General features: G+C 39.8%; 2 protein-coding genes across 3 annotated transcripts in view; one reads left to right on the forward strand and one right to left on the reverse strand.

The window, feature by feature from the left end:
• The window catches only part of LOC146467745 (COP9 signalosome complex subunit 4-like), a 16,283-nt gene extending 4,241 nt beyond the window's left edge, over window positions 1-12,042 (forward strand). The window contains exons 4-10 of one of the 2 annotated variants that reach the window (XM_085125328.1): window positions 1,184-1,337; window positions 6,426-6,576; window positions 6,795-6,879; window positions 8,857-8,942; window positions 9,935-10,050; window positions 11,025-11,109; window positions 11,664-12,042. In XM_085125328.1, coding sequence (XP_084981454.1) covers window positions 1,184-1,337; window positions 6,426-6,576; window positions 6,795-6,879; window positions 8,857-8,942; window positions 9,935-10,050; window positions 11,025-11,109; window positions 11,664-11,797 — 811 coding nt within the window. In that variant the 3' untranslated portion in view covers window positions 11,798-12,042. Of the gene's footprint in view, window positions 1-1,183; window positions 1,338-6,425; window positions 6,577-6,794; window positions 6,880-8,856; window positions 8,943-9,934; window positions 10,079-10,118; window positions 10,136-11,024; window positions 11,110-11,663 lie in introns of those variants that run through there. The other variant, XM_085125329.1, reaches the window with a different exon arrangement.
• Window positions 3,624-5,178, reverse strand: LOC146467746 (uncharacterized). The gene has a single exon (XM_085125416.1). It carries the CDS (start codon window positions 5,015-5,017, stop codon window positions 3,635-3,637), a length of 1,383 nt encoding a protein of 460 aa, XP_084981542.1. The 5' UTR covers window positions 5,018-5,178; the 3' UTR covers window positions 3,624-3,634.
• Window positions 12,043-13,330: the final 1,288 nt, after the last annotated feature.

Consider the following 13,330-nt stretch of genomic DNA (forward strand, 5'->3'; position numbering starts at 1 on the left):
ATCATTGTCAAGGCTGAGATAACTTTATTTAGACACAGTAAAGTCCTTCAGGTAATTACAAGAGAAAACTATAACTAACAACTAATAATACAATACTGAACAATAAAATTCAAGAACAGGTCTACTTTAAGGTATTCCTGGAGGCTAAATCGGATCTTTCGGATCATGAACTTTTTTTTTAACATACTACATAATTACATACATACATATATACATGAAATGGGGACTTGTACGCCAAATTTCAGAGATCAGGACTGAAGCACTCGCAAGTAATAAGTAATAAGTAATAAGCAAGAGAAGTTTGGTTTCTACGGGGTCTTTTGCGGGGAAAACACGGACTGCCTACTGCAAAAATCTTTGCGTCATCTTCGTGTACAATTTCCCAAAGAGTATGATGTTGACAGATCTGTCAATAGTGCTCTCTTTTACGTGAAAGATGAGACTGTTCTGGAGTTCTGTATAGATGAAACAAAGTTATTGTCTTCGCTGTTTAGGACATCATCTTTCACGATCAACTCACTGGTGAGCAATATAGGGAATGAAAGCATGGATGCTCTTGACGCGGAATTTCCTCAAAACCGGTAGTTTGTAAATAAAAGATGTCTTCCTGCTTTACAAGGCCACCATGTATAAGACACTACCGTACTCTGGGAAATTGTGAGAATGAATTCTAGATCTAAAGCTTGTCAGTGACGATGCCTGCCTTGAATGATCCGGTAAACTGTTCCACGATACCGCTCCACTGGGCTGCTGCATAATAGGAGACCAGTACCCTGGGGCGCCCAAGAAAATGCTCTGGGCACCTAACTTTTTGCAGCAGTACCTAACACTTCACGTGTTGGCTCCTTAACTTCTCGGTTTTTGGCTTTGTGGGCTCCTTGAAATTTTCTTAGGCAAAAGTCTTGACTGTCATAAATAATTGTCTCTTTCTCAACAAGAAACTTTGTCATCCTGGCCTCTTTCACCGAGGGGAATTAATGAATACTAAGTTAGAATTTTTGAATTAGTGCGTCACCAGGAGTATTCAAAATTTAATATTACATGCAGTTAGTCATATTTGTTTAGTCTAAAAAATTATATCCAAGAATTTGGCCAATCAGATGTACCGTCATTCATTTCAGTCCATATTAATTTTGTTTGTTGCGACCATTCATTTACTGTATAATGTTACGTCACATTACAGACAATATTCAGTGGATTATAAACTGGAAACATACCTGAAGATTGCTCAGCTTTACCTGGAAGACGAAGACCCGGTACAAGCTGAGGCATACATCAACAGAGCCTCACTCCTTCAGACAGACACAAAAACAGAAAAACTACAGATACTTTACAAGGTACTTTGAAAAAAAAAAACAAACAGTAGATTTGCTAGACAGTAGTCAGTTTCTCCAGAAAAGTAGACTGAACCTTATAACTTACAATAAATGAGATCCTGTTCATGACATGCTACACCAGCCCTGGGTTAATTTAATAAAAACGTTTATGTTGTGATAAGCTACACGCTCAGACAAAAATGTTGGAACGGTTCCCTTCTTTCTTCCCCTTTTCCCCTTCAATGTTGAATTTCACCGAGCCAGAGTGAAAGACACGCTACGAACACAACATTGGAGGAGGGGGAGGGAAAGTACGCGCTATGTTATAGGCACGTTCGTTATCTTGGGTGTTAACCGAAGTGTTTCAACTAATTCTGTCTGCAGTTGTCTGAGGGTTGACTGACGCAAAGATAGTATTGCAAGATTAGAAATTGTTACATAGGTTTGTGTCACGTTTTGTTTCTGGAATCTGCGCGGTGTTTCCGTTTTTCTGTGTTGAAATAAAGCTATAAAAACGTTATAATTTAGTTAGAGAGACCTCAGAAAAGAAGGAGAAGAACAAAGACGGAATAATTTGTTGCTAATTAGTAAAAGATAACAGAGCAAAGATGGTCTTCAAGTGCGCCATTGATGAGGTCAGACGTGCACGTGCATATTACTTATTCCGTTTGAAAGGATTGTCCGTTCGTAAAGTTGCCGAGCTGTGTAGCATTTCACCCGCGAGTGTATCGAGAATTGCAAAGGAAAACGGTGCAAGAAATTGTAGGTTGAAGATTACGTCAAAAAGGGGACGCAAGGCCAAGCTGACTGAAAGGCAAAGAAGACAACTAATCCGATGTGTCAGGACACTGCGAAGAAGAGAGGGTACTTTCACTTGCAAAAGATTAATGGAAGAAGCCGGAATTGATCAAGGACAGGTGTCATTGAGAACAGTTACGCGTTATTTAAATTCGAAAGGCTACTTTTATTTGCAAGCAAGGAAAAAGGGACTTATGACTGTAGAGGATCACAAGAAAAGGGTGAAGTTTGCAAAAGACATGCTGAGAAATTACCGCACGGACGTTTGGAAAAAAGACATGTGTTTCTTCTTGGACGGTACGTCTCTTACTTACAAGAGAAATCCACTAGATCAAGCCCTTGCGCCGCAAGGACGTATCTGGAGAAAAAAAAGCGAGGGGCTGGCGCATGGATGTCTTTCAAAAGGTAGAAAAGAGGGAACAGGAGGCAAGTTATTAAGACTTATTGTAGCAATATCCTATGACAAGGGTGTTATTTGCTGTGAACAGTATGAACATATGACTGGCCGGTACTTTGCATCTTTTATCGATGAACATTTTGAACGTTTATTTCAATTAGCTGGGAAAGGAGAAAGTCGTCTTTGGATGCAGGATGGAGACCCCTGTCAAAATTCTGCGTTAGCAAAGGACGCCATGAGGCGTGCAAATAGCACATTGATTAAACTTCCTCCTCGTAGTGCGGACTTACATGTTATCGAAAATGTTTTTTCCATTGTCAATCGAATTCTCCGAAAACAAGCAAAGGAACGCAATCTCAGACGTGAAAGCTTTCTAGAGTTTAAAGACCGTGTAATTAATGCATTCTTTTCTTTACCGATATTAACTGTCAACAAATTAATCGATTCAATACCGAAAAGAATGCGTGTAGTGATTGAAAAGAGAGGGGAACGTCTCAACTATTAACTGTATTGCACACATCAAGCACTTATTATTGAGCATGCATTGTCATGAACAATTTGTACTTACACTGTATTGAAACAGATATAATCGGGGTTTATTTATGCGAGGTTCTTAATGTAATACCGTGCTGTTAATAAAATCTTTCAGTCAAATCACGACTAAGTTGACTTATTAATTATTCATGCGTGCTTCCACGGCACAATGGTGAAGCGAATTTCATAACACCATCACCTGTTTTTGCGTGTGAAAGTAACTCGTTCTGTGTACCATTCGCTGTACACTAACAAGAAAAGGAAAACACACAACTTATGCTAACATTTAGTTTCCTGCAATGTTTCCTTTGTGAGATACCAACGGTTCACCATGGTGAACCGTTGCGTGTAAAGTAAACAGGATAATTATCTTTTTAATAAACGGTTCACCATGGTGAACCGTTGCTGATTCGCACAAATAATACATTATTTCTAGAAAGTTTTGTCTGAAACTCAGACAGTAAACTGTACAATTCACATATGCATTAAGAGCTCATGAGCTCTTCTTTAAAAGGCGTAAATCCTAAAAGTGGCATGGTGAACCGTCACACGTGGGGCACTCGCGCGTCACCACATCAATTATTTGTTTTTAGCTCTGTGGAAAAATCAGCTCCGCAAAACATCGTGGACAAGGCGATACTTCTACCTGCTCTCTCTCGGGTATTTGGCACGATAGTGCAAAAACCCGCCAACGGACACGCATCATCTCCGTTTCCCTTTCATCTAACACTCCTGCTCGTACGAAAGACAGCTCCTCTTTTGCAGTGCAAAATATGGGAGTATCGCCTTTAAATGAAATATCTTGCTTGTAATGGGTCTTTGGTGCGGGAAGGTGTACCTCCTGACCCTCTAAAAGTAGTAACAAATCATGCCATGGGATAATATGGGGGGACCATCTGAAGTCGTTAAGAAACAGGACTTCTGCCTCCTCAGCACCCACCCATGCGAAGGTTGTACTGGCGGGGTTGCAAAATGCCTTGAAAACAGTGGTCAACGGATTAAGTAGAAATGTTTTCCCGCAATTGGCAGGCCCTTTTAAATAAACATTCCGATACTTTCCTCTACCCTTTTCAAGTACATTGCGTACGGCCTCCCCAAAATCCTCTTGTTTTATATTGTTCCGTTCAAGAACATCCACAGCCATTTCTAACCAACGCCTATTGCAACCAGCAACGCATTCTTCGCACAGTTGACTATATAAAATTTCAATTCGAGTCTTTTTACTGCGCTCAGCCTTTTCTTCGGATTCTTCCAATTCCCAGCCAACGGATAGTGCTTCCTCTACTGCTTTTGCGCCTCTGTTCGCTATAAACTCTGCTAAGTCGGTTTTCCCTTCTTTTTTCTGCCTGTTAGCATATGCGAGGAGCTGCAACCGTGTTCTGATACCCTTTTCTACTGCAATTTGCGACACATCGTAAATAGTTAAACTCTTACTTGCCTTTTTGCGTTTGGTCGATCCTGAATTGACGTCTGCAGGGCCGTCAGTCGATATTGCGCGACTAGCAGAAGACGTGCTCGGCTCAGATGCATTTGTTAGGTCGGGATGGTTCTCAGATTGTAAATAACTGTGGTCTTCTTTCGTGGTGTAACGCCATGCAGAATAATAATTGACATGTCGGTCACTGAAATTTACTTTAACGCCATGTCGGGCCTCCAAGTAATTGCGCACTTTCAGCCATCGACGACGTTTATTCAACTTTACGCTCATGTGATAATGTATTCCACCATCCTTGTGCGCTTCTTTGCTACAAACCCACTGAACTACTTGTGATGAACTGGATGGATCGGCGCTAGCGAAACTGTCTAAAACAATGCGGGAAAATTCTTCCCGTGTGGGTACAAGCTCAAGATTTGCTTGACTGTAAGTCACTAAATAAACCATTCGAACTGCCCTAAAATTCAATGCTGGCAGGTCGGAGTACGTCTCCACTGACACGCCTACTTCACTGTGGCTGGAAGATTCGTCAGCCATATTACAGCACTGGACAAAACGCGATTTCTTACATACAACTCAATGTATTAGCAGACAATCTCCTCGAAAAAAGTTTGTATTGTTTTCCTCGCTTTCTAATTCGATTAACACTGCTAACACATAGACCAATTGAATTAAATCTAGAAAACAACACAGGTCACGAAAACACTCTCTGTCCGTATACGCTGAAGATAACATATTTTCACCAATTTGCTCCTATTTGCTACCAAAAGACACGCTCAGACAAAAATGTTGGAACGGTTCCCTTCTTTCTTCCCCTTTTCCCCTTCAATGTTGAATTTCACCGAGCCAGAGTGAAAGACACGCTACGAACACAACATTGGAGGAGGGGGAGGGAAAGTACGCGCTATGTTATAGGCACGTTCGTTATCTTGGGTGTTAACCGAAGTGTTTCAACTAATTCTGTCTGCAGTTGTAGGCCCCACTTTAAGTTGGTTTTAAGGAGTAAACACAAGAAAGGACTTTGTCACTAAGTAAAGTTCAGTAATCCACGTTTAAGACCAACTTCTAACAATGTTTGTACAGATCATTTTCTGCATGCACGTGTAATTACAAGGGCACAGTTTGTTAGCTACAAGTGTAAAAGTTTTATTTAATTGGCTCCAGGATTCACAAATTAACAAAGGATTGTACCTTTTTCAGTACAAAATTAAAATTTGAAAGTGAACATTCAAGCCTTATGGTTCGTTGCATGCCCAGCTAACTATTTCACATCCTTCAAAAACCATCTTTGGGTGGCAGATACTTACTGATTAGCAGGGTTGAGGTGGTTTTAAATAGGGATGTTAGTGAATGGAGAAGCGTGGAAATTTTAGTAATGAGGAAGTGAAGGAGGAGGGAACGGGGATGGAGCTTAGGATGGAATAAGACAGGGAGTAAGGTCCAACAAGTCTGCAAGTAACAGAGGAAGCTAAATGGAAAATGACCTTTAATCTATGAAAATTTTCAGGCCAAAAAAATATACTTCTTTAAGAAGTTCAGCTTTGGGGTAAGGGTGCGCTAACTGGTCACTAGCAGTTGCATCACACTTTGGCAATATCTTTTGCAATGAGGTTATTTTTTTTATGTAGAAAGGCAAGGTTTCCATAAAAAATAAGGCAAAGAAATGTACTTCTAAGTTTGGTTGACTGGGGCCCTTCAAGTGAAATCCATTAATTTTTTCTTTCAACTGCACTCGGTCGTTTGGCAAGACTTTGACAAACTGATCTGGCTTTGACTGTGGCATTTATATCTTGCATTTGAGCCAGTCACTCCTTGTGATACCCTGTCAATATTAATGTATTGTCCATAAGATCTGTCATTTACGGTTGAATGATTTAGTTATAAAAAATGCACAATTGCTCAGGATATTACACTGTTTAATTTAATAGTCTCTGTCATCCCACAGGTGTGCTATGCTCGTGTCCTGGATTTCAGACGCAAGTTTATTGAAGCTGCACAGCGTTACATTGACCTGTCATACAGAACGGCAATACATGATGATGAGAGAATGACTGCATTAAAGCATGCTTTGATCTGCACAATGCTTGCTTCTGCTGGTATGTACTGAATGTATGCCACTTATGCTGCATTTGGTCATTATTAGGCAACAAGAATCTCTATTAATTAATTTATGTTCAGCTAGCTTTTATTATACACAAGTGTAATTAATTATGTTATGAAATATAACATAATGAAGAATGCCAGTTTGATTTTTTGAAGAATTTTAATCAAAAGGAACTGAAATGTAATGAAACAATATTTCATTTATTATCAGGCCAACAGAGATCAAGAATGCTGGCAAACTTGTTCAAAGATGAACGCTGTCAACAATTACCTGCTTATGGGATTTTAGAAAAAATGTAAGTTAAACCTGTGTTTGACTAAAATTTGTTAAGTTTTATTTTAATAGTGCTGTAGTGTTTGCTACAAGCCCGACGTCCAGTGAACTAAGAACAAATTGGGGAAAGTAGATCAAAACTTTTGTTAAGAATCCTTTTGGATGAGAGGCAAGTCAATTGGCTATTTAAATGCATGGAGACTGTCAAATAGAATCCAGCTCAAGTGGCAGGGTTGCAGACTAGGACAAGTCAGCACAGTGCCATCGAAGGGATGTGTGGAATAAGACCTTAAGCAGGGCTTCTGATATTATGCGATGTTGCGATTTCGCATAATTGACCTAAAATCGCAACAAATCGCATAATTCATGAAAAATCACAGAATTTGTACAAAATGCACAATTTAAGAAAAAAAGAGCAAAACTCTTGCTTAATGTTAAGTTCTATGATAATTTAAACGTTATCTCAAGGAGTTTTTTCTTTCAAAAGGCGTCAAAAATCACCTGGAAGCGTTCATTCGTTGAACAAGCGAACAAACAGGCATTCTATGCGTCATTTTAAATGTTGGGGACTTGGTGCTGGTTTTCAATATTAAGCGAGTGATCATTGGCACGGAATAAACAATTCTTTTATGTAAATACACCAATCACAATCATTGATATATTTTTGAGATGTCATTTGATCCCTCATACTTGCGATGTAGGTATTGGTGTGAAAACTGCTCGATAGTTGCTTGTAGATATTTTGTTTTAATTGAAGCAAACATCCTCATTATGGATAAGTTTGTTGTTAAAATGCCGAGGGCTTCTTCGCAGGAGAAAAAAAGATCGCACCTTCCTGTAAATATTTTGGCAAAAGACAGGGCAAGAAAGTACCCTAAAGGAACGTTTCATGTTGACGATGGTCTGTTGTTTTACTCTTCGTGCAACATAGTGGTTGAACATCTTCGAAAGTTTGTGGTTGACAAGCACCTTGAAGCTGAGTCACACAAGTGGAATGCGGAAAAAATGCGGGTGGGAAGCAACAAACGCTGACTGGACCAAATTAGCAATATCTGATTTTCAGTAGTTTGAAATGAGGCAACAAATTATTTATTTCAGCTTTTTTTTCATTTCGCTGTGCTCTAATTGCTTCTTGAACAGCAAAAAAATGGATTGTGCTCCTCTTAGACCTAATAAAACAAGGTTAAATAAGCTAAAATGAAATCGCATAATTTGCCGCATAATAGACCTTTCTTGCCGCATAATGAGACTTAAAAGTGCCACAGAATTTCAAAATTTTTTTCGCACCCTATCAGAAGCCCTGCTTAAGTGACTTTTGATGTAAGGTCAAATTCTCCTTTTGTTTCACAAGAGAATACAAGGCAATTTGGTAGGAGAATCTAGTAATTTATCAGACGTCACTCATGGCTTTCTTTCAGACACCCGTTCAATTCAATTCATTAGCACAAGGTGCAATAATTATTAGACTGTCATTTTTAAAATTAATATTAGGTTTAGTTAAAAAACCAGTTCGGAAATAAATTTGCCATAATGAAGTTAGCAAAATTGTAAAGTTTATAGAGATCTGATTTTAACTCGAGGAAATACTAATATAACATTTGCAATTTTTACAAAGAAATACTAGTATGATTAGCAGGCTACCACTCCCATATGTTTTTTTTTTCTGTCAAAATCTTGAAAAAATTTCCTCACATTTGCTAAATTTAGCACGGTGAATTTATTTCTGAACTTGCTTTTCAACTTAACCTTTTATTTGAAATGTCATGCTTATCACAAATTGTCCCATTGAGCTCTAGTATACTAACTGGCAGTAGACCATACTGCTTGCTAATGTCTATTCTCATACACAGCCTGAGTAACAGGCTTTTCTGGGTGGCAGGGGATGGCGGGGGAGAAGAGAAGAAGGGGAAAAGGCCTCTCCTCTTCTCCTTCTCCCCCCTCCCCTTAGGAAGGCCAGATACTCAGGTTATCTCATACATTGATCTTTTGCTCCATATAGGTATTTGGACAGAATAATTCGTGGGCCAGAGCTTCTTGAATTTGCCAATATGCTGATGCCACACCAGAAAGCAACAACTGCAGATGGTAAATTTTGTTCCATTCCCTTTAAAAATTCAGTTAATTTAATTCAAGGCTGGACTTTCATGAAAAAGTATGGAAATCTGCAATTTAGTGTACCCGACCTGTAAAAACTATGGAAAAATAAAGATATAAGTCTGGAAAAAAAGGGGGAAAGTCTGGAGTTTTTTCAAAGTTGCATCAACTGCTTAATTGAAATCTTTGTCAGCTAATCGAATTGCATTTAAATTTCATCTTTGCCAAAATTAATTCTGTTCTAGGAGGGTGATTTGACTCATAACCTGAAGTCTGGAAAAAGAAAATAATGGTTTGGAAAAAGTATGGAAAAAGTCTTGAATTTTGCATACAGAAATGTGTATGAACCCTGAATTGTCTTTATGGTTGGTTATTCTGTTTAGATCCTGCACTGCTCAAGTTAACCCTTCTTATGCCATGTGGGTCATATTTCATCAAGCTACACCCAGCAAATTTTTTTTTTTTTTTTGCAAAGCTGTTTAGAAATGTTTTCCTCACAGGACTCACCATGGTCTTGCTGCTTTGGAGCTTGCTCTTTCTGGTAAAACAAAACAAAAAAATTCAAATTTAGCACTCAAGCAGTCTCATACTGTTATAGTGTCGAGAAGCGTTGCCTTTTGATTCAAGTAACGACCGCATGTATCAGTTTTTACTTGCCCTTTTTTATTTTCAATGACCCGACAGTGAATAAGTCTACATCTTCTGACTTCGTGACTATCAACCCATAAATTGCCAAGTCTGCTGCGTGAGAAGGACATGTAGAGGTGATAGTTTTTTAGCCTCTTTCCCACCTCTTGTGAAAGCCCCTAGCAACTGGGAGGGATTACCGTAAACGATATTTGCAGGCTAGTCATTTATGAGATTTCTGAAATAATGTGTGTCATATTCAAGTGTTTCACTTAAGAGAGAGAGTCCTTGACGAGAGGCTGTCACTCAAGACGTTTGGCAGTATTGTTTTGACGTTTTTTTCTGTCTTTGTTTAGGTTCAAGTATACTTGACAGAGCGGTCATTGAGCATAACTTGCTCTCCGCCAGTAAACTTTACAACAACATCACCTTTGAAGAACTTGGAGCTTTACTAGAGATACCACCACCAAAAGTAAGCCGTGTGAACAAAGTTCAAGTTTGTTTATTCACCACACACGTTACAAAAAAAAGCAAAATAAGAGTACAAAAAATATATATTACAGAGAAAGTGACGAGGAAGCCTTTGGAGCCTTAGGAGCCTTTTGTCCCGAATTGCTAAACATTAAATTTTATTGGTGTACATGTCTTTCAACAACGGCAAGAGCAACTTTATTTTTTTAAAGTAATGAAACGATAACAGACAACATCTGCAGACCCGCGGGTAGCGATCCAGCTGGTCGAGGCAAGTTCAAGAAAAAAACGTTTTTGAACTTTTGCTTTTTGCTGTAGAGTTACAGAAACTTGGGGGGAGTACTGGGAAAAACTAGATACTGTAGAAACGTAGTGTATCAGACTTCAGGCCTCGGTTGTTCAAAGAGCAGATAATTTTATCCACTGGATAGGTCGCTATGCGGCAAATAAATGTGTGCAAGAATTTCGCTATAGCCCTACAATTTGTGTATAGAGTAGAAGTGTGAAAACTTGCCAGAAGAGTTGTTTGGTATACAATTGCACCACTGGATAGTGACTTATCCACTGGATAAAGTTATCTGCTCTTTGAACAACCGGGGCCAGGACTCTAGCTTGAGGAAATTCAGCAGCAAGCGTGAAATTCGTGGTGACGTTTTCTTGATAGAACGAGTACATATATGAGAATGGTGCAAACTAATTCTGGCCTTTGATGCTAACACAAAACTACTCAATTTTACTGAGAAACTGAAAACAGCGAGCGGCAAATTTAGGACAAACATGGTCACGTGGTCATGTCTGCCGTTTGCCGTAAACGTAATTCTGAATCTCTATAATTTGTTTTACCCAACTGCAGAGCTTTTATTTTGCTCAGTAAAGTTTTTGTTTCAGTCGTGATGTTCCCGTTGCCATGACTGTCGTATTTGCGTGAGGTCCTTTATGGAAAGCAAATGACAGGTGATGTTTTGTCTCTTGTAGGCAGAGAGAATCGCTTCACAGATGATTTCTGAGGGGCGCATGTCTGGCTCTATTGATCAAATCGACGGAGTCGTCCATTTTGAAAGTAAGGACTTTTGTTCTTAGAATATCGCAAGGCGGGGGACACAAATATTAGACAAAGAGATTTATGCCTACACCTGTTTTGAGCCTTGCGGTTTTCTATCGACTACTAAAAGTTGTTCCACTTTTTGGCGGTGCATGACACAAGTTGGCTCTCAGTAGATTATCAATATGTTCTCTCCTTGTTGTGCTGTAATTTTAACGTTAGTCAGTTGTGGGAGGAAAACTAAACCTTATTCTCTCGGACTGGAACTCCGAGAAGTGACCAACGGAAGCGACTGAATGTTGCCGAGATTCCGGTCGAAGTGGTCACGAATGTTTGTCCACTGTTTGCCCTCTTTAGTACTGAATCGAAAGCCTTTCGGGAATTTTACGAAATCTACCAATAACGACACATGTTCCCCAGGTGTATTCCAAACCCACACGCACCCCTCTAGGAGTAGACATTCGGTGTAGCCTGCGAGCAAGCTCGTTCCTTCTCCCCTGCCTGCCCCTCTTCTTCCCCGAGAGCTTGCTCGCAGGCTTCATTCAGTGCTGACTCTCGGCTCTGGTTTGCAGCTCAAGAGGTGCTACCTTCATGGGACAGGCAAATCCAGAACCTGTGTTTCCAAGTGAACAATGTCATTGAGAAAATCAACATTCACGCACCGGAGTGGGCGGCAAAATATACTGAATCACAAATGTCATCTTGAGAAACAAGAAAGTTACTGTAAATAGAACCAAAGAGGAGTTCGATGAACTGTGAGTGGGAGCACTGACGGTGCGCGCGATGCCGTTACCCTCCATCCCTCAGAGAGAGAGATCTGAGCTCAAAGCTCGTCACTTCAAGAGTTATCTAGAGCTCTGAGAAAGACAATTTACAGTTTTGTGAATTGAAAACTAAAAAATACATCGCTCATTTAAGTAAAGTTTAAATAAACTTGATTTTGGCAAGCAATGGCCTGAAATTTTCAGAATTTCTAGTTCCCCAGGGGGTGGGTTGGGGGGGGGGGGGGGGGTCTTTCTGTTTTCTGAAAATTAGGAAGCCAGTGGAAAAAAAGTTTCTGTTTGAGATAGCACTCGAGATAGGGCTTCCAGATAGTGGGATTCTACTCAATTTCAAGTTCGGAAAACGCAAATTTACCAGCAATTCAACTATTTAGTTTATACAAATGCAGTTTTCGGAGTTACCCGGCCAGGGTAACATGTAGTGAAACAGCCAGCTTAACTGCGCGTATTTCGTCCTTTTACTACCACATCCAATCCTGATTTCCTGTGGTTCTAACTTTTAAATCCATTGATGAAATCCTGAGCTGTTACCATTCAGATCACGGGTACTAAACAGCATGATTTTACAGTAGTGCGTTTCATCATTTTGTACAAGATGGTGGTAGTAGCTTGTAGCGAGCTGGTTCTAAGGTCTGAGGATTTAAATGAAAGACTCTGGGGAGTACTTTCCTGTGGTGCTCTTTATTATGCTTACAGGCGATTCTGTGAATGAAATCGTAAGGTGTGACACGATTCAAATGAAAAACATGAGCTGTGCTTTCCTGTGGTGTTGGTTATTATCGATATGCAGTTCAAGGTGGCTTAAGGCCTCAAACTCAAGTATGAACATTCAAAACATAGCTACTGAGTAGTGCTTTCGTGTGATGGTGTTTATTATGTCGGTAGTTAAAATCCTAAAGTATGACCATTCAAAATAAAGCTTTTGAGCAGTGACTTTCTTGTGCGGGTGCTCAGCGTTCGTTATGCCGTACACGACAGCTTTAACCTTTGAGTCTGTGGATAAAATCCTAAAGTGTGATTACTCAAATGGACGCTGCCGTGGTCCTGTCTATTCTGCTCCAGAGGGTGTTTCTAACTTTTACGTTTTCGAATGAAATTGTAAGGTGTGACTTCAAATGCAAGCTATTGACCAGTTCCATGTTATTTTGCCGTTTACCATACGGTACGCGGCTCTAACTTTTTAGCCTTCGGAGGAACTTCGACTTGTGACCATTCAAACGAAAGTTGTTGAGTAATTCTCTTAAAAATCAAATTCTGTTTATTTTTTGTTGAAAAATTTTCTAATTTGCATCTCGACTACCCTCCTCGAGGGGCCCTGAGTGGAATTGAAAGTCGTGGGAGACTGGTGTTTGAGGGCATAAGCCACCTGCCCCTCTCCCACTGGGTTGTTTTTGTCAATTGATCGCGTGATTACAACCGCTCGCAGTAATGCGTGGTTTGACGCTTTCTCGAACACC

Source organism: Pavona decussata, unplaced genomic scaffold, assembly GCF_977016875.1.
Source record: "Pavona decussata unplaced genomic scaffold, jaPavDecu1.1 SCAFFOLD_134, whole genome shotgun sequence".
NCBI lineage: Eukaryota > Metazoa > Cnidaria > Anthozoa > Scleractinia > Agariciidae > Pavona > Pavona decussata.